A 20,189-nucleotide genomic window follows, 5' to 3' on the forward strand; every position below is an offset into this window, starting at 1 on the left:
TATTGATGATTATTTTTATATTTTAATTTAAACTGTTATTAATTGTAATTTAAGTTAAAATACCTATATAATAATAAATTAAGAAAATATATTATAAACATTTCATATTTTTGATAGAATAAATATTCTAAAACAACTCGATTGCAATTACAGAAGTTAAACAGTTATACAAAATGTTATAAAAGCATTAAGAAAATAAATAATAATTTATTTAGCTTTAGCTATTTATTAAACTATGCATCATGTATTACTGTCAACTTAAACTTTTATTTTATTACAACGTTTTTGTTTTAAAAAATTAACATTTATAATCTGTATAGTTACCAAAAGAGTACAATAAGCAATTCTGACTGCATGTTAATAGGTAAGTAACGGAAATTACAAATTTAGTAGGTACTTACTAAGTATACTACTCAGTAGTCAGTACTCAATAGTGCTACGGCTACCCAACCAACTTACAGTTAATAATTTGCAATTTTTAATTCTGAAAGAGCAATGAATGTATTGATTTTATCACAATATGTTTTTTTTTATAAATACACGAGTACATAAATTATTGATAAAATACTTCATTGGTTTTCAAAAATATGGTTGGTTTTGGTTTTGGATATCAAATTAGATGTACCTAGTTTGTACTTTAAAGTCATTAAAGAGGTAAAACTTAAAAATTTCTAGTACTTATTTTTATGATTGGGAAAAAACTATCAAAAAATTAAGGTAAAACGGAAATTTTTACATAAATCCAATTATTCCAATTTCCGACAATATCGATTTTTTTTTAAAATGTTCACCAAATGTTTATATTATTGTTTTCTATTTACAATACATGCAATTTCCAGACTGCATTGACTATTTTTGAAGTATTTATAAGAAATTTTCATTTTTTTTTCATAAATGTCAATTAAAAATGATTTGTTGGATAGATATTCTTGAAAATTAAATACAAGGTTCCACAAAATATATTCTTATATTTATGTACAAATATTATGTACAATTCTTTTTTATGCATTAGGATTTAGAATTTTGACGAAATTCGTATGGTCAAAAAAAGATTTTATATTAACTATGACATTTTTTTTTGTTGGTTTGAGAGGTTATTTTTGGTCTCAAAAATAATGTTGGAGTAATTGAAAAGGGACAATAGGTACATAGGTAATCGCTAGGGCTGAGATAATTTGTATGTAAATACATATTTTTACTAAAACATGATAAATTAAATATTGCAAATGATAAGTTCATTTCACGTGATTTGCAATAAAATAAAACATATTTTATTTTACATATTTTTAAATATTTTGTCATGTATATATATTTGTAAAATTTTAGCATTTTTCTTTACATATTTCGTAATTTTGACAATTTTGGTGGTTTAATAGTATTATACATTTATTCTTATATAATAGTAATAGTACTCATAAAAATTGTAATTGAATAATGCATATAGGAAATAAGTAAATGAAAGTATTAGTTAAACTTGATTATAGTTTATCTTTTTTGTTTCTGTTCGATAAGACGATAACTATACATTAATGACCTTAGATTATATTTTATATTCAACAATCATTAGACAAAATATATTTAAAAATGTTCAACAGTGTCAGTACTTGCGTTCGTGAGGTTGTGAAAATATCTTTGTATTTTATATTTTTTAAATTAAATTGATTAGAAATCAAAATCAACTAATTGTGTATTATTCAAAAATTATTTAAAATTTAATTTTAATTTTATACGTTAATAAAATTTTACATTTTTCCTATTATATATTTTTTATTTTATACTACATATTTTGGCCATTTTAATTACATACGTATGTACATATTTTTGGTATTTTATTACATATAAATCCCAGCCCTAATGATCACATTGGAGTGATATACTAAGGCAGATGAAGATTTGGTGAGTAGATAATGTCAAAAACCGTATGTAGTGTTATTGTGGAATGTACAGAGAGGTAAACGTTTAATGAAAGTTTTAAGTTATAAGAATTCGTAGAGTGTAGGTCACACTCTGTAGTGGATGGTATACGGCAGTATACTTTCTGATCATTACGAACAAACGCTGTTACCTTCTGAGTTCTGGTTATATGGTATTAGGCATGACAAAATATATTTTGTCATGGGTATTAGGTACTCTCTGTTGTAGTGAAATAATATAAAATATATACAGTGTCCCGTGAGGATGTACCCAATGCGATATTTCCTGTAATAATGGAGATATCTTATGTCTGGTTCGTTCATATGATTCACAGGAACAAGAACTACAAGTATACCTATTTCATGTTTTAATTGATTTTAATGTTTTGGTAAAAAGTTAAAAATATATTTTTTTATTTAATTATTTAAAAAAAAATTTAAGATACCTACCTAGCCATTTTGTAGAGTTTATTTTTCTGAAATCTGAAAATATTGACGTTTTAGATTCTGAACGCAGTGAAGAATGTATTGATTTTACAATGATGTATATTTTTTATTTATTTTTATTTTTGTGTCTGTCATTACGATTTGGAGTAGAAATAATGCGTTAGGTTTTTGACTTCAGCCCCTGTTTGAAAAGGAAATTTCATCTAGTTTTTTACATATAATCAGTTTTCGACAAATTTTTGAAGATTTTTTTATTTTACTGTAATTCAAAAACAAATTATTGTAAATAATTGAAATTTTCACCGAATGTTTATATTGGCGTTATATATTTACGATTAAATTTTCAAAATATTTCTAATTTTTTAAGCTATTTATAAACACTAAAAATGTTCAATTTTTCTAAGTTTTTTTTTAAATGTTTATTAAAAAAATTTGGCACATCAAAAAATCTTTAAAATTTAATACAAGGTTTATTATAAGTTATACTTATCGTAGTAAAAAAAAAAAAAATCAAAAATCGTTAGTCACAATTTTTGTTGATAAGCATTTAAAGTTCAAATGTTTACAAAAGATGTTAAAATCGCGAAAATGTGCAAGGAATTTTGAAGTTGAAAATTCATAAAATGTTAGTGATTTATACTTAAGGTTAAAAAAATCCAATACAAGGTTCTTTATAAGTTTTCCTTCAAATGAAATTAAATTTTTTATTACAATTTGAATATAGTTAATATAGGTAATAATATGACAAATCAATACCGTTCATAATCGTTTTTCGTATACAATGATACCTGTCATTGCATTCAAATTTAATACATCCATTATAGTGACCTACTACCCGTCTACCCATCTTTACTGTATAGTAAAGCGATACCCACTTGCCCACCTTAATATTGACGTTTCAACATTTTAATTTCATTAATCTCCTGATTTTTTATATTTTTTCTAGTTTCGAGAAAAACTAAAATCGTTCGCCGGCAGTAAGAGCACGCTGGCCACAATGATACTATTTACAATCGTATTAAATAATTCACAATTTTTTTCGAAATAAGATGGGTAAGTACTACACTACTATAATAAGTATAGACGTGTAGTAGGTATAGACATATAGCATCTATATAAATATTTGTAACCAATAATATAACCATAGACTTATAAAACTTCTATAAGTATAAATATTCAATATTCATTAAAATAAAGTTAAAAAAAAATAAAATAATAAAATAGGACTATTAATCATTATATTATTACTCTTTTTATTTTCTATCTTTTTAGGAATACTTTTTAAATTATTCAAAAGAAATAAATAATTTACAGGTGTACCAAAGTTTAAAACGTAAATCCATACCACAGCTGCGGACGATAGGCAAAATCTTTCCCGCCTTTATTTTATCAAATATCAATAGAACAACTCTATTTAGTCTCAACTCAACAATGACTACAATAAATGAGAATACGTATAATAACACACTCAAAAAATACCATCGTTTATGTTTATAATATAATACATATTGATATAGCAGGTGCCAAGTGGAGATTTGCAAGTTACAAGTGGTCGTTCAACTCGTAACTCGTAAGTCGTAGTAGTCATTAGTTAATGTAGCATCGAACACTATAAGTGCGTGAGCCGCGCAAACGAGTGTAGTATTCACTATTCAGCATTCAGTAACCGGTTTACGTTTAATGTTTAATCTGTACTTAACAAATAACAAAGCGACAAGCTTTGTGAGAAACCAAAGCAGTAAATACTGAAGCAGTTCCATTTCGAAGTTTGTATCGTTTTACCTTCTTAATGTATAAGTCCCAATAAGCATATTCATACAGCCATACCGGCTCTCATAGCCTTTTTTGTTGTTATTACTGCTTTTCATCTATTCTTTATTACTGCTACATAGATATAAAACAGGTATATGAATACAAAATAAGTAATTTTTTTCAAGAATATATTTTTGCTTGAAAGTAATCTAATTTTTTTTTAAATACAACAATTAATTTGGGTTTAGATTTTTAATATAGGTATCAAGAATATAATTTAATCTGTATTCATATTAAATAATTAAAATATATTTCTTCAAATTATTTAATATTTCTATTAATTTTTAAATTGTGAACAAGTACCTATTCAATAACAATTTACAATAAATCCTTTTATAAACAAAACTAATTTTTTATTCTTATTAGTTCTAGATATTCACATTATTATATTTGATTTTTTGGTTTTAGTTTCTTTACATGAAAATGCAAGTAATTAAAAAACCATTCCGTGTAGCAATTGAAGGAAATGTTGGGTCTGGAAAATCAACATTAATAAAGTATTTTGAAAACTTTAAGGAAGTTGAAACAAATGCTGTGAGTTTAGTCAGCTTATGTATTAGACATAAGTGATTACTGAATAATAAGTATTTTTAATAAATTTATAGTTATGTTATCCAATAATTATATAATTGTATTAGTTCCCTAAAATCATATATTTGTATTTTTATTTAGTTTAAAATGTTTTTAAAATTTTAATTTATATATTTTGATATTTTGTAGGAACCAATAGAATCATGGAGAGATATAAATGGTCATAACTTACTTCAATTGACATACTCAGATCCTCACAGATGGAATTTTGCTTTTCAACATAATGTACAACTAAGTCGTTTGAATTTACAGTCAAAAACTACAAATAAAGACGTACAAATGTTTGAACGATCTTTACAAAATAATAGGTAATATTAATTTTTAAACATTTATTAGTAGAGCTCAGATTTATGTGCACTAAAAAATACCACAATATACATATACCATGTATATTCAAAAAAAAAAAATTTTAAAATAGTTTAGAACAAAAGAAAATGTACACATTTTGTTTATAACCCAGTCATTTTTTTAGTTATATAAGTTGATTCACATAAGAAAATTATTTAGATTTAAAAATTTTTTCTAACCATTCGTTTTGCAATAAAATAATGCCCAATTAATCTAATATAATTTTAGTTTGATAATACATTTTTAACTCGTTGAAGTAATTTTTAAATACAAACATATTTTTTATATTTATACTAGATTAGCTCTTTATTTTTTTTTTTATTTTCTATGTTGATTACCTACTTTAAAAAAATTAGGCATAATCATGATTGAAAAAGAATGGGTTTTAATAAATCATCTAGTCATGATATTGTTCTACATTTTAGTTGATGTTTTAAAACAGAATTTTTTGAATAATAAAATATAGAGTAGTATAAATAAATAATAAATCCATGGAGAGATATATTCTAAAACATAGTAAATATTAGAGATGTTCCGAGTACCCGGCAATTACTCGATATCATATTTAAAACTCAGCCCGTACCTGGCGTAATACCTTCATTTTTACCCGGTCCTTGCTCCGAGCTTAATACCTATGCTTTGTTATATAATTTATAAAATATATAATATGTATTTATTTATAATTATTAACTATTATTTATTAAATACCCAATAGTCATACTAAGTGTTTAAAGACTTATTAACTAATAATTAATATTATTAATAATTTACATTTTTACTCGGTCCTTGCTCCGAGCTTAATACCTATGCTTTGTTATATAATTTATAAAATATATAATATGTATTTATTTATAATTATTAACTATTATTTATTAAATACCCAATAGTCATACTAAGTGTTTAAAGACTTATTAACTAATAATTAATATTATTAATAATTTACATTTTTACTCGGTCCTTGCTCCGAGCTTAATACCTATGCTTTGTTATATAATTTATAAAATATATAATATGTATTTATTTATAATTATTAACTATTATTTATTAAATACCCAATAGTCATACTAAGTGTTTAAAGACTTATTAACTAATAATTAATATTATTAATACCTTCATTTTTACCCGGTCCTTGCTCCGAGCTTAATACCTATGCTTTGTTATATAATTTATAAAATATATAATATGTATTTATTTATAATTATTAACTATTATTTATTAAATACCCAATAGTCATACTAAGTGTTTAAAGACTTATTAACTAATAATTAATATTATTAATAATTTACATTTTTACTCGGTTAGTATTAAAAATTAGTACAGTGCCCGGTTTATAACAAATTATCTACCCGGAACATCTCTAGTAAATATTAATTTTAACTTAAATAAATCAACTTGTTTATTTATTTTATAGTTGAATCTAGTATATAGAGAGTATTTGTTAAATTAACGAGTTCAGTAATATAAGCATACTTACTGGTATGAGGATATTTTTGAAATTTGTTTTCAGTATTAATACACAATAAGTTAGTTAGTTAGCTAATTTATGGCATTATGTATAAAAATATTCATTAAGATAATACAATATTTTCTTTAGATATTGTTTTGTGGAGATGGCTCATGACAAAGGATTATTATCTAGTCCTGAATATGGAGTAATGTGCCAATGGTATGAATACATTGAAGCAAACGTAGACATTGGATTAGATCTAATTGGTAGGTATTAGGTACTATACACTATTTATTTTCTTATTATTAATAACTACATACTTGAGTTCATTGTAACTTGTATCTGTAGTTAATATAAATCGTTTTATTTTATACAATTTTCTATTTTATTTTCAAAACTCTGTTTCAAATAAATGTCACCAAATGATAACTGAATTTTTTGAGATGGAATATATTTTTGGTATCAAAGCAAAATTTGTATTTTCTGCCCAATTAATTTTTTTTAATCTATGCTTATTGTTAAGTGAATTCTGAACCAAAATTGTCATTAATCAATCATACATTTTACAAATGTTCTACTAAATTTGAATGGTATTTTTTTTATTTTAAGCATTATTGTGTTGGATTCTGAGCAAAACAATGAATGTGTTGATTTTATAATGATATGTTTTTTTTTCAGTAAGAATTTATCAAACTACTATAATACAAGTAAAATAAACTTTAATAGTATTATCAATAAACATGGCTAAAAGACAGCCTCTGCTCAGTATTATTTTTTGTATACAATAATATATCATTGAATTAAAATTTAATTTGTCTATTACAATGGCTCATTTGGCATTTACTGTAGAACAGCAATATCCATTTGCCCACCTTTCTTTTTATTAATTTTTTTTCCATTGCTAAATAAATTTAATATGGTTATGATATTTTTTGATATTTCAGTTTATCTAAGAAGTTTACCTGATATAGTATATACAAGAATGCAACGTCGCAATCGTCCAGAAGAGCGTACTGTAAAACTTGATTATTTGGCAGATCTTCATGAATATTATGAAAAATGGTTAATAAAGAAATATTATAATCTCCCTTATCCATTATTGGTGATAGATGTCAACAAAGACTTATCTGATAATCAGCTTATAGATATATATAAAACTTATGAAGATAGAATATTAGGAAAAATACCAGTTTTATAATGTTGTATTGTATGTAATACATTTTTGTAGAGTAAGTGATTTCATGTTTTAACAAAGTAACTCTTATAAAGATTAATTTTTAAGTTAATTTTTAATTTTTTAATAGTTTTACATTTGTATTAATTTGCATCTTCTTAAAAAAAAAAAAAAAACAATACTTTTTAATTTGTATAACATTTGTTACCTTAACTTTATTTTAGACCATTTTCTCAAACGTTTAACTCTAAATATTTTACATATTAGTTATATCAATCAAATATTCAATAAAGAGTACACATATTTACACATTGTTACCAAATTGTAATATATAGATTGATATGTACTTTGTCTTATGTGTACCTATCTATCTTAATCTTTTTAATTGTTCTTGTCGAACACGTCTTTGTTTCTTTTTGAAATTTCCGATTGATTTTGATAAAACCTTCGGCCTTCTACCTCTTCACCAAGTCCACCCTTTCTTGTTAATAGATCTGGATTTATACTATACATGCATTCACAGCAGGATGGTAGCTTAAAACTTTCATAATATATTTCTTTAGAATCTTTGATGGCAACCAATTTTTTGTAGATATATTTTTGTACACAAGTTGTTGTGTAACCATTTGGTAAAAGATCATTAAATTTACATGTCGTTCCAGCATTTCTACATAAAAAATTCAGTTAAATTAAACTCTTGTACATTCTTAATTTTGATACTTACATACATTTCTCCACTCGAATCCCTTGTTTAAAACTAGTATTATCATTATTTGGATCTTGTATAATATAACGCCATTCATTGTTTTTTGTAATACCGGCTTCTGGAAATATTACATCTTCCTAAAAAAAATTATACTTATTAAAAAATATTCTTACATAGATTATGTTATGGTAATAGTATACATGTACTAAAAGCCTTGGGTATACCAACTACCAAGGGATCTAAACTTAAAATGTTCACTGATAGACCATGGTAAATTTTAGCATCATAAAGGTATGAGGTACAAACTCTTCTAGACTCATTCAAAGTATTTATCAAGTTAAATGTTTTATAATACATATGTTTTTAAAATTTTTAAATCACTTATACATTTAGATCAAAACAACTTGTATATTAAATTATTATATTTTTTAAATTTAAATTACATTACTACACTGGTTTATAAAATAATAAAAATGTATTGTAGTGGACATTAATATTGATTGATTGGTACTTACTTTTGATTCACAGAATGGTTGAAGATTATTATTTGATAATCTTGTCTCCAAATCATTTATCTAAAAACAAATATATTTTTATAATGTACAATTTTAGTAAGGACTATAATTATTTGGAATAATATTAATACACTAAATTTATTGTATATTTTATTTGTATACAATATTAAGGTCACTTACTTCATTTACAGTATCTGTTCCAAAATAAGAAGTTGACATATATTTGCTGGTTCTAAAAAGATTGAACAAATCTTGCCTAATAAAAAAAAAAATAATTTTAGATAAATTAGTTTTTGGGTATTTTTTTAAATTTATTTGGTTTGGTAAATACCTTGGATAATTATCAACTTTGATACAAAAGCTTTCGTTTAATGAACATTTTTCGATTACATGTGGTTCTGGTATAAATTTGTTGATTGGAATTGTTTGAATTTTTTCATTCATTGAATTTGGAAAAACAATTGATGAAGATTTAGTTTGTGGTAATTTTAAACTGCTGTTGAGTTGTTTATTAGTATTATTGGTTGTGTTTTCATTTTTAAATAACGATTTTGTCAAGTTTGCTGTTGGCATATCTCTTGAATTTATATTTTTAATATTAATAACAGGTTCATTTCTAAAAATAAAATTATAAATTATAAAAAAAAAACAAGTTTTAAGAAGTTATTATTAGAAGTTTGCTCATATTAATATTATATTTATCTAGATCTTAAATTTCTAAATGCATTATTTTTATGTTTAAAAAAGTAGGTACCCATTGTTTATGTGTACCTATAGGTTACGGATTAAAACCAGTTTCCAGCGACCTCCAGTTAATAACATCGACTGGACTTTATCAATATTTATAGTGTAAAACATAATATAGTAAATCATCCAAAGTAACAAAACTATTGAGATCATCTAAATTCTAATAAATCCTGTAATTTTTAAGAAATATTTTTATGTAATTAACAAAATAAAACAGCTTACTATATCTAAGAGTGAAACAATAGGAATTGTTTACAAATAATGAAAAAAGTTAGGGGGAAGAATAATTGCACACTTTAGAGAAACTTGATGTAGATAAAATATATTGAATACTTATAATTGTAATTATATAGGTAATTTATTTATTTTATTATTATTCACTAGCACTTTATCACTAATATTAAATAAATAATAATATAATATTATATTATATATTAAATATAATTAAATGTTAATGCTTACTGACATAACATATTATTTATTACGCATAGAACGATTCACTAAATATGGTCAAGTATTAGTATGCTCATACTAATATATTTTTACAAATTCTGTTCTTTAGAATTTTTAAGTTAAGTTTTTCAAACGAGAATGATCTTTTTCCTGTGAATTGTTAATCAAATCGCTTTTTTTAAATGTCGATACCTATCTAAATTGAAACCTAATCGAGTAATTTTTCAATTATTTGACGTTGTACTTACTAAGAATAATAGGTAACTATTAGGTCCATAATAATGGGTTTTGTAAAATGTTGGTGCTATAATGTTTTAGAATTTTTTATTCCTAAGTAGATATCTATGAATTTTAGAAATCTATCAATATTTTAAAAAATGTAAAAACTGACCAACTATGATAGATTGATAGGTTAAAATATAAAATCATTTTAATATTCCAGAAAGTACCCGTTAAAATTTTTATTTAAATATATCAACTTTTTCAACAAAAATTATTCGTTTAATAATTTGTAGAATTCTCATTTGTATATCACCTCAGAAAACTCTTTAAATAGAATAAACGATTTTAATATTTGAACTTTAAAAAGCTTTTTTTAATTAAGTGGTTTATAAACATTTAAAAAACTTTGCAGACTGATTAGGATATACGCGGTTGGAAATTACCGCACTAGATATAGCATATACCTACCTATCTATAATATAAATTGTTATTAATTGTTCACCTATTGATAAATACAAATATTAAAACTTTCGAAAATGTTTAATTCATATAGTTCCATATTATTATTTTTGGCTGTTTAATTATTAGTTACACCTTTGATTATAAATAGCCAAATAAGGCTACTAGTATTTAAAATCAATGATTACACATCATATATTAATTTATTCCTTTTTAAGTTTTCCATATACAAGGTACTACGTCACTATGATATGTAAGTTTGTAAAAAAAATAAAAAACTGCAGTTACTAACTAATCTGCAGTATCTATGCTTATATAACGGACGCGACGTAGAGAATACTTTTGTTCGTGATGTCTTTAATCGTTTTAGCAGTTATAGCCGTTATAGGTACATTACTACATTATAATATTTGGAAACCATCGATAGTATCGTGGACCCCAAGAGTTGCGGATCACAATTTAAGAACCACTGACAAAAATCAGAATATACATTATACATTTATTATATAATGCGTAGGTACAATGCACTAGTTTTAAAATTTACTTAGAAATCGATGGCGTTAAAATTTATACAATCAAGAACCTATAGTACCGCTGATAGCTGATAGGTCATCGGTGTCATAAATATAAATTATATTTACAGTAAGTAATAGGTATACCTATGCTCCAATTTACAAATGAATACACGGTATTGCAGTGTAAGAAATTCATAAATATATATTTTATGAAACTATATAGTTATAATAATTAATATTTACCTATTCATAGCTACTTGGCAAGAGTACTTAAGTTCGTTTTAAATTCAAATCTTATAGGTGAGTATGTTTCTAAGTACCTACATTTTTTATTTTCAAATTTTATTAATTTTGGTTTAAAACATTAAAAATACTCAAAAATGTATTCTACTGTATAGATTTCGTGTATATTTTGTCTTTATTATGTACCCAAAAAATGTACACAGTAATGTCTGTAATTATTGATGATTAAAATAAAATTTTAATTCGATGATTATTTTTTGGAGTATAAAGATGCAAAAGAGGCAGATGGATAAACATCGATATTTCTAGCTTTCTAAGAACAGATTATTTTAAATTATACTCATACAAGTTATATCTGTATATTATAAAAATTATAAATATTTTTTTAATTCCATATAGGTAATTTGATGCATTGATTAAATGGACAATAAATAATTAAAAATATTTTGAATGGTACTTCATTGTGTAGGTACACATAGAACTGAATAACTATAAAATCATTAAAAGATAGATTTTCGTTGAAATAATACTTATACCTTCCTTTCCAATTCAACCTTCCTCTTTAAAATATTTTACTTTTTAATTTTTATTTATAAAATCGTCATTTCGTAAAAAATTATAAAATTAAACCGACAAATCTCCTGTGCAGCTGGTGACTACACTCCACTAAGAAGCAAATTCATCTCCTTTAAACCCCTATCCTACACAGCAAAAATTTAACAAACCTATCATTAACTGGTTTGTTAAATTTTTGCTGTAGTACCAACTATACATTTTATATTTTATATGCTGAATTATTCATCGATAAAAACATGTTTACTTCTCATTACGTCCCATTAACTACCTATTCTAAAAATATCTAAGAAAATACTATAAACAATATAATAAAATTACGGTATTCGTATTCTTAATGGAAAATTAAAACCAACAATGAAAAGCTTTGTATTATAACTTTAACTTTAAACGAGATATATTTTTTTCCGATTTTTCAGAACAAAAACATTTTATACCATCGATCTGACAAAGTGACAATTTACAGATAAGATTAAGATAGGTAGTTAAGGAAAGTTCCAGAGATCACTAATAATGCCTATATTGAACAACTTTTCTGCTCCTATATTTAGAAAATTCTAGAATCCAGCTAATAGTAAGTACATTTTTAAATAGACATTACCTATGATAAAGGTATATCATTATTCACATTATTGTGTTAAGTAGATAGTAGATACAATGATAATATTAAATAGGTAGGTACAGAAGAATAAGTATTGATGATAAAAATGTTTTATATGTCGTAATTTAAGCCTTTAGGTAGGTAATTATGAAACTATGCATAGAAATTACCAATTAACCTACTTTTGATCTTCCTTATAATTTGATGTTGTAGTTGTAGTATCTCGATTAAACAAACTTGTTCTTTTCGGCCTATTCCTTGCAGGAGACGATAAATATCCTTCCCAGTATGAATTATAGTCATAAGTGTGTTGTGCTGTTGAATTGGACCATTGAATCTAAAAATTAAATTAATCTTTTTTAACCTTAAGTTAAGATGATTTTAATCAGTTTAATTATAATTTCAATTTTTAACATTGAATAATCATGTGATTTAAAGGGTCCTGAGGTTATTAAACTAATTAGCTTAGTAAGTGTTAAATTTAGATTTAATTAAATATTTGATAACTTTATGAGTAAGAATAAATTTAGGTAAATATATTTGTTCTAACAGTAACGAACTATTAAAATGAAAATTAAATATGTAATAGGTAAATACTCGCCTAATTTACGTTATATGTATGTACTAGAATTAAAGAGATTGTATTAACTCGATTTAAAATTTGAATATATATTTTTTATCCTAATCAATTTACATAAGGATTAATAATACAAAAATACGTGGTGGTTAATTCGTCAGTAGCATTAAATATTAATATTTAACATTTAGGTAAGAGGTAACCTTATTGCAGGTTAAAATTATAAATTATTTGTTAATTTTTTAAACTTTTAAAATATGACTTATTTTGTACTAATACTTTGTAGACTTTATAATTAATCTTGATAAGTATACAATTAAGTATAGTTCTGCACTACTTTATTGTGATAGCATTATTATTTAATTAGGTACCTATCATCCTATACAGTTCATACAATAAGGAATATATAAATATATTTGATCGGTAATAAAATAATAACAATTCTATTAATTGTATTATAGTAAATTGTCGTTAGGCACTAACAAAATAATGATAATTATTCGTATTATTAATCTAAAACATAACATAAATAAAAAGTATAATCTGAGCCTCTGACCTTATGCATTTGTTATTTGATCATAATTATCTATTTTAGAGAATCTTATATTATTAATTTAGTCAATTAGTCTGATCAGATACCGTGAATATGAATGAATATATAAACTGAGGTGAATAAAAATAATGTTGAGAAATTAGTATATTTTTTACTTAATAAAAATGTAAGAATTAATATTTAATTACAAGCAAACCTATTCGATTAAAAATGCAACATATTATGTCAGTGTCTAAACACGATACATACAATCATAATTTCTAATTTTGGAACATATTGTATATAACACTTATTAGGCATATCATCTAGTATCGAGGAATTATTTAATTACATTCCAAAAATATTTATAGTAAAATACTAAAATGAGTAATGATTAAATAATATAACCAACATAACGTGCTAAGATTTTCTCATCAGGCGTTTTAATACTTTAATATTATACATTATATAATGTATATATATATAATACAAATAGGCATAGGTATTATTAGTTAATCGCGTTAACCTAAACGTGCGAATGTTTATCGGAATTTTTACAAAATATGACGTTATAACTTACGTATTAAATAAGATTTAATGTACAACTGTAAACCATTTATGTATGAAAAATAAATATATAATGTAATTGGTTACGCACGTCACACATACATTTATTATAAAAATACTCATACGTGTATTAATTATTACAACTTACTGAATTTTGTATTAATCGCATAACCTTTGAAATTTTAATTTACTGACAAATTATCGAATATTGTTATTAGCCATTAGGGGCGCTCGCAAATTGCCTCCCATGATGTAACTCTCGAATTGCCTCCTGATTTCCAAAATATCATTCACTTGAATGGCCTCCTATTTTGAACCCTCTTGTATACTAGGATCGCATCCGATAGCTACAATTAATCGATTTAGGTATAATCTTACATATTATAGCACGGAATATTCATAATTTAAATAAACTGAGAAAATTGAGTTAATATCGATTGATTTAATGTCAATATTAATATTACCTAAATTTTAATAAATAATTATAATATTTTAGTAAATAGACCAACTCAGCAGTAATAATCAATAATAATAAAAATAATAAATAATAAATACACATAAAATAATTTAGATGAAATATCATTCTGTAATTTTGTTGTATAGACAAAACCTTAAGTTTATATAATATAAGATGGACTAATCTTTTACTGATAATACGTAAGTGATCGACAAGATTGTTGCATTCAACAAATTAATTCGTATGGGAAATACTGCATATATGTCTTATAAATAATATTTTTGAACATTACGGAAATCGATATTACATGTATAACTATCGATATTTTAATTAATAATCTAGATTTTAGGTATGCTATGGAAAGCAATTCGAGTAAATCATTTAGGTATACTCGAATTGGGTATTGGTAAACTTTCCCGATTTTTAAAAATAGTAAACTCTCCCGGATCAACATTATAGTTACCTGTAAGAAATATGTAAGCTCTCCCAGGTTAACATTTTCAAACTGTAATATACATTGAAATTCAAAGTTGCAATAATAAATTAAACAAAACAAGTAAAAACTGTAATACAAAAAAAATGAAAAAACAATATCTAAAAGAATATTAGAATCGAAATAGATACCATAAGTTTTTTAAAATCTGTATGTGTTTATTATAGAAAAAAAAAACAAATTAAAACATTTTCATTTTATTATATATTTTGTATTTATTTTGTATCTTAGATTTATTTTATGAATTTTTATTTTTTATTGTATTTTGACTATAATATTATAGCTCATTGCAGCTAAAGGCATTAATTTAAATTATTATTATTATATGATTAACTATTTTTAAATGAAACTTAAATTTATATTAGATTTATTTTATGATTTTTATTAAATTAAATAAGTAGTACTGAAGACCCGAGATAGTTTACATGTTTTCGTCAGGTAGTATTGGAATTGATCCGGGAGAGTTTACCATTGAGAGAGTTTACAATCGCCCCTAGCCCTAGAATTGCCTCCAAAAACACCCGGAGACAATTCAAGTAAAAAACTACCTACCTAAATTTGGAGGACAATTCGAGTGTCACCGTAAGTATAGGTAGTTAGTAGTTACTATCTATACCTTCCAATAGGCAATAATAATATAATTGTATAAATTATTGGATTTGGTAATAGATAGGTTAACACTTTTAAATACGTAAATAGGGTAGGTCGTCATCACTCATCAAAAGGTTCACTGTGTCCTGTGTGTAAAATTAAAACTATTATTATAAGTATATAATAGGTGTATAATACCTAACCTAGGTACTTTCTAATTGTCAAGTTTCTTTTCTAAATAAATATCAAATAATATAAATTAGGAGTGTAATAAGTAGGTAGGTAGGTACTATAATATAGTATAGGTAATAAACAATACCTAGGTAATATATTATGTTTTCATAATATTTTATAAGATAAAATTGCGTCGTATAATAAATATTAATTAGTATTCTGTAAACATTAAAGATTGAACATACACAGTACACGTCATACCTATAATTTGGTTTTATAACAAATAAAACTATTGTAAAGATATATTTTTGTCATGCTCTATAATTTGCTCACGTAGGTATTTAGTTAAGAGTTAGGTAGGTATTCAACTCTATTCAATTATTATTTATTATGAATTAGGCATTGACATAAGTTAAATACTACATTTTTCCAGTTATAATTTATTTCAACTAAATTAATTAATTTTAATCACTACCTAACGAAGTAAAGAACTTGATACAAAATTAAGGTATACATTTTAATATTATCAAAGGTATTAGAACTGAAAAAGTACCTATCTCAATAAAATAAGTAACGAGTAAACTATACCATTATACCATTTATACCTATCTTAATATTTTAAAGTAAGTTAATTAAACAAAATGTATTGGTTAGAAATATTATATGTATTATTAATTAATAATTTATAAGCTTTATATTTTAGTTATTTTTTGGAGTAGGTACTATCACCTATAATAATTATAAAAAATGTGTAAAATAAATCTATGATGCGAGTTTAAAATGATAATAATAATACCATAATTATTCTGCTTCTAACGGCCAGTTTGTTTTAACTATTTCATATTTATATAATAATAATATATGGTTATACTATATGTACAAATAATGCACTACATGCCTATTGGTAAAAAGTTGAAACCAGTAAATAAATGTTATTTATACAAAAATATTTCATTACCGTGCTAATGAGAGCCAGTATAATCATCAGCCACGGCCATTCGGTCATTTTGTCAGGGTTTTCACATCCGCGTAAATTTACATAAATATACATGCAGGTACATGCATAATATTTTATACAAAAAACAATTAAATATGTACACAAAAGTTATAAAATGTGTTTATGTATTTTATTTTGTTTGACAGATTGTAACGATTGATCAATGTATACGTAAACATAAGTTTTATAATATTATTATTATTGATGCACGCGCACACACCAAACGGTTTGACTGCTATTTAAGCACTGCCGGACTGCCGCACTGGTGTCTGGCACGGTGGCACTTGCCACTTGGCCACTAGAACAGTTGGGCGGCGATGGATATATCTATAATAATAAATTATAGGTACTTATATACATTATATGCACGAGCGGTTTATTGTACCGGTTTTTGCCTACATGACGCCACTGTAAATTATCAGATCGACTATTAACTAACATTCAAAAACATACAATTAAAACGTAACTACCTACATTTAAATATTATACAGTATTTATATTTTACCATTGCTTATACTAAACCTCATTAAGTCTCGTCAAGTGCCCAAGTAGGTATATGATATAAACAACACGATATGATCGCAAAGGTTCAGATTTAATTTAAGTCTGCGTAACACGTTACTTGTTTACCCTTTACTCGTAACTCGTATTATTATATTGTCATTAAATTATTATTACTAGGGCTGGGATGTGTATGTAATAAAAAACCAAAAATATGTACATATAATATATGTAATTAGAATGGCCAAAATATGTAGTATAAAATAAAAAATATGTAATAAGAAAAACGTAAAATTATGTAAACGTATAAAATTAAAATTTTTAATTTCTAAACAATTTAATTTAAAAAATATAAAATATAAAGATATTTTCACAACATCACGAACGCAATTACTGACACTGTTGAACATTTTTAAATATATTTTGTCTAATGATTGTTGAATATAAAGTATAATCTAAGATCATTAATGTATAGTTATCGTCTTATCGAACAGAAACAAAAAAGATAAACTATAATCAAGTTTAACTAATACTTTCATTTACTTATTTCCTATATGCATTATTCAATTACAATTTTTACGAGTACTATTACTATTATATAAGAATAAATGTATAATACTACTAAACCACCGAAATTGTTAAAATTTACGAAATATGTAAAAATATGTAAAATAAAATATGTTTTATTTTATTGCAAACCACGTGAAATGAATTTATCATTTGCAAATATTTAATTTATCGTGTTTTAGTAAAAATATGTATTTACACACAAGTACTAATTATTACTGTACCTATACCGAAAGATCTGACCGTCAAAAAGTTCCGATTATGCCTTGTTAAAAAATAAATTTAAAGTCATATATCTAATATTATAACAATATAATTTGTTATTTAATAGTTTTTTTTTAAAAAAATAACTAAATTAAAAATACTTATAGTTTATAAAATAAAATAATAAAATATAATATAAATTATGTTATAATTTAATACAATACCAGCTGTGTGATATCTATGTATATTATGTTTTGTGCCTATCTAAAATCTAAATATAATAATATTACCTATTTGCTATTTTATCAAGAAATTAAACTATTATTGCTATTAATGTTGGATTATGCTGTATAATTGTGTAAAATTATGTATAATAATTGAATTGTCTGTTAATAATAGTCTCGTACTAAAAGCTAATTAAAAAAAAAAATGTTAGATTATATTTATTAGAAACAGTATTTATGTGTATTAAATTTTTGAATCCAATCATTCCAATTTAATTAAGTCTAATTAATTAGTGTATAATAAATTAATAACATTAAAACTAAAATTATTAAAAACATTTTTAGTTTGAACTTGGTGATTTATTTTTAAATCAACTTATAAAAGCTAAGTTAATTGGACAATAAGTATAGTTAAGTTTAAAAGTTTTAAAAAAACTAATTTTTAACTTAATTTAAATGTTTAATAAATTAATGCATATCTTTGCTTTCAATTAACTAATATAGATAAGTACTGACTACGTAACTCGTATAATTTTATTTATTATATATTAGCTACATCTAATCATGCTTACCCATGAAGGTTAGGTTAACAATGTTGACATATATCTCACAGACGTTGAAATAAAAAATTAGTTAAATACAAGTAGTTGGAGTGTAGAAGGCAAACTAAATTTACTGACTTGTAGAAAAGTATGTTTAGTTTATAAATTATATTGTTCATATTGAATATTAGCATCTAAACAAAGATACCTTACCCGAACTACCTACTTTCAATTAATGATCTTATAGGTGAGTATTACTAGATATAGAAGTTTTATTATTTCAAGTACACATTACATTTATAAACATAGGCATAAGCCATCGCCCATTATATTTGTTACAATATATATATATATAATATATAATAGGTATAGCATATTAAGTTATATTTTTGAACGATCAAAACATTTGAAACCTTGCTTCAGGTTTTTTTTAAAATACATATCTATATCCATACAAGGATATCTAATAATTAACTGAATATATTATTATTATAATTGATGATTATAATTTATTTTGATGTTTATACGCAGTTATTCTAATGGTAGTGTAAAATAACGCATTATATATTTATTATTTATCGTTTTTAATGTATTCAATACCTATATTTAAGAAAATGTTACTAAGAATAAACTTGAAATTATAGTAGGTAGGTATATTAGCATTGATAATTAGTTTGGTCGACAAATAATTTAAAAAAATATGTACAGAGTGTTCAAAAGTTTAGAAACACTAAACGGTCATTAGACTAATTGGGATTGATAAATTATTGTATGATATAGGTAATTAATGAGGTTGTTAAATATTTTATAAACAATGATCACACCGTGATTTTACATCATAAATTTACAGTAGTGTTATCTGATATTGCTCTTTGTAGGTATTAAAATAATATGCATACAGTAATTAAGTTTCTAAACTTATTGAACACCTGGTATATAGGTATATATTATATATATACGATATAATGCATAAATATATAAAAGGTGTTTCGAAAAG

General features: G+C 24.0%; 2 protein-coding genes across 9 annotated transcripts; one reads left to right on the forward strand and one right to left on the reverse strand.

Moving 5' to 3' along the window:
- The first annotated feature begins 227 nt into the window (after positions 1-227).
- Positions 228-7,839, forward strand: LOC113555271 (deoxynucleoside kinase-like). 8 transcript variants are annotated; one of them, XM_026959685.1, is made up of 8 exons: positions 228-364; positions 3,307-3,413; positions 3,675-3,814; positions 3,878-3,930; positions 4,581-4,706; positions 4,893-5,071; positions 6,706-6,824; positions 7,503-7,839. In XM_026959685.1, exons 5-8 carry the CDS (start codon positions 4,590-4,592, stop codon positions 7,754-7,756), a joined length of 669 nt encoding a protein of 222 aa, XP_026815486.1. In that variant the 5' UTR covers positions 228-364; positions 3,307-3,413; positions 3,675-3,814; positions 3,878-3,930; positions 4,581-4,589; the 3' UTR covers positions 7,757-7,839. The 8 variants fall into 8 exon arrangements, with proteins under 8 accessions (XP_026815486.1, XP_026815487.1, XP_026815482.1 ...); XM_026959686.1 differs by having other exon boundaries at positions 3,881-3,930; XM_026959681.1 differs by having other exon boundaries at positions 3,675-3,930; positions 7,503-7,838.
- A 97-nt stretch (positions 7,840-7,936) lies between these two features.
- On the reverse strand, positions 7,937-19,386 carry LOC113555270. Its single transcript, XM_026959680.1, has 8 exons — positions 19,223-19,386; positions 17,116-17,481; positions 12,949-13,103; positions 9,285-9,569; positions 9,134-9,209; positions 8,954-9,013; positions 8,457-8,575; positions 7,937-8,399 (listed from the first exon to the last, which is right to left on the reverse strand). The coding sequence occupies exons 2-8, from the start codon at positions 17,206-17,208 to the stop codon at positions 8,114-8,116; spliced, it is 1,074 nt and encodes a 357-aa protein (XP_026815481.1). The 5' UTR covers positions 17,209-17,481; positions 19,223-19,386; the 3' UTR covers positions 7,937-8,113.
- Positions 19,387-20,189: the final 803 nt, after the last annotated feature.

This window comes from Rhopalosiphum maidis, chromosome 2, assembly GCF_003676215.2.
Source record: "Rhopalosiphum maidis isolate BTI-1 chromosome 2, ASM367621v3, whole genome shotgun sequence".
Classification (NCBI taxonomy): Eukaryota; Metazoa; Arthropoda; class Insecta; order Hemiptera; family Aphididae; genus Rhopalosiphum; species Rhopalosiphum maidis.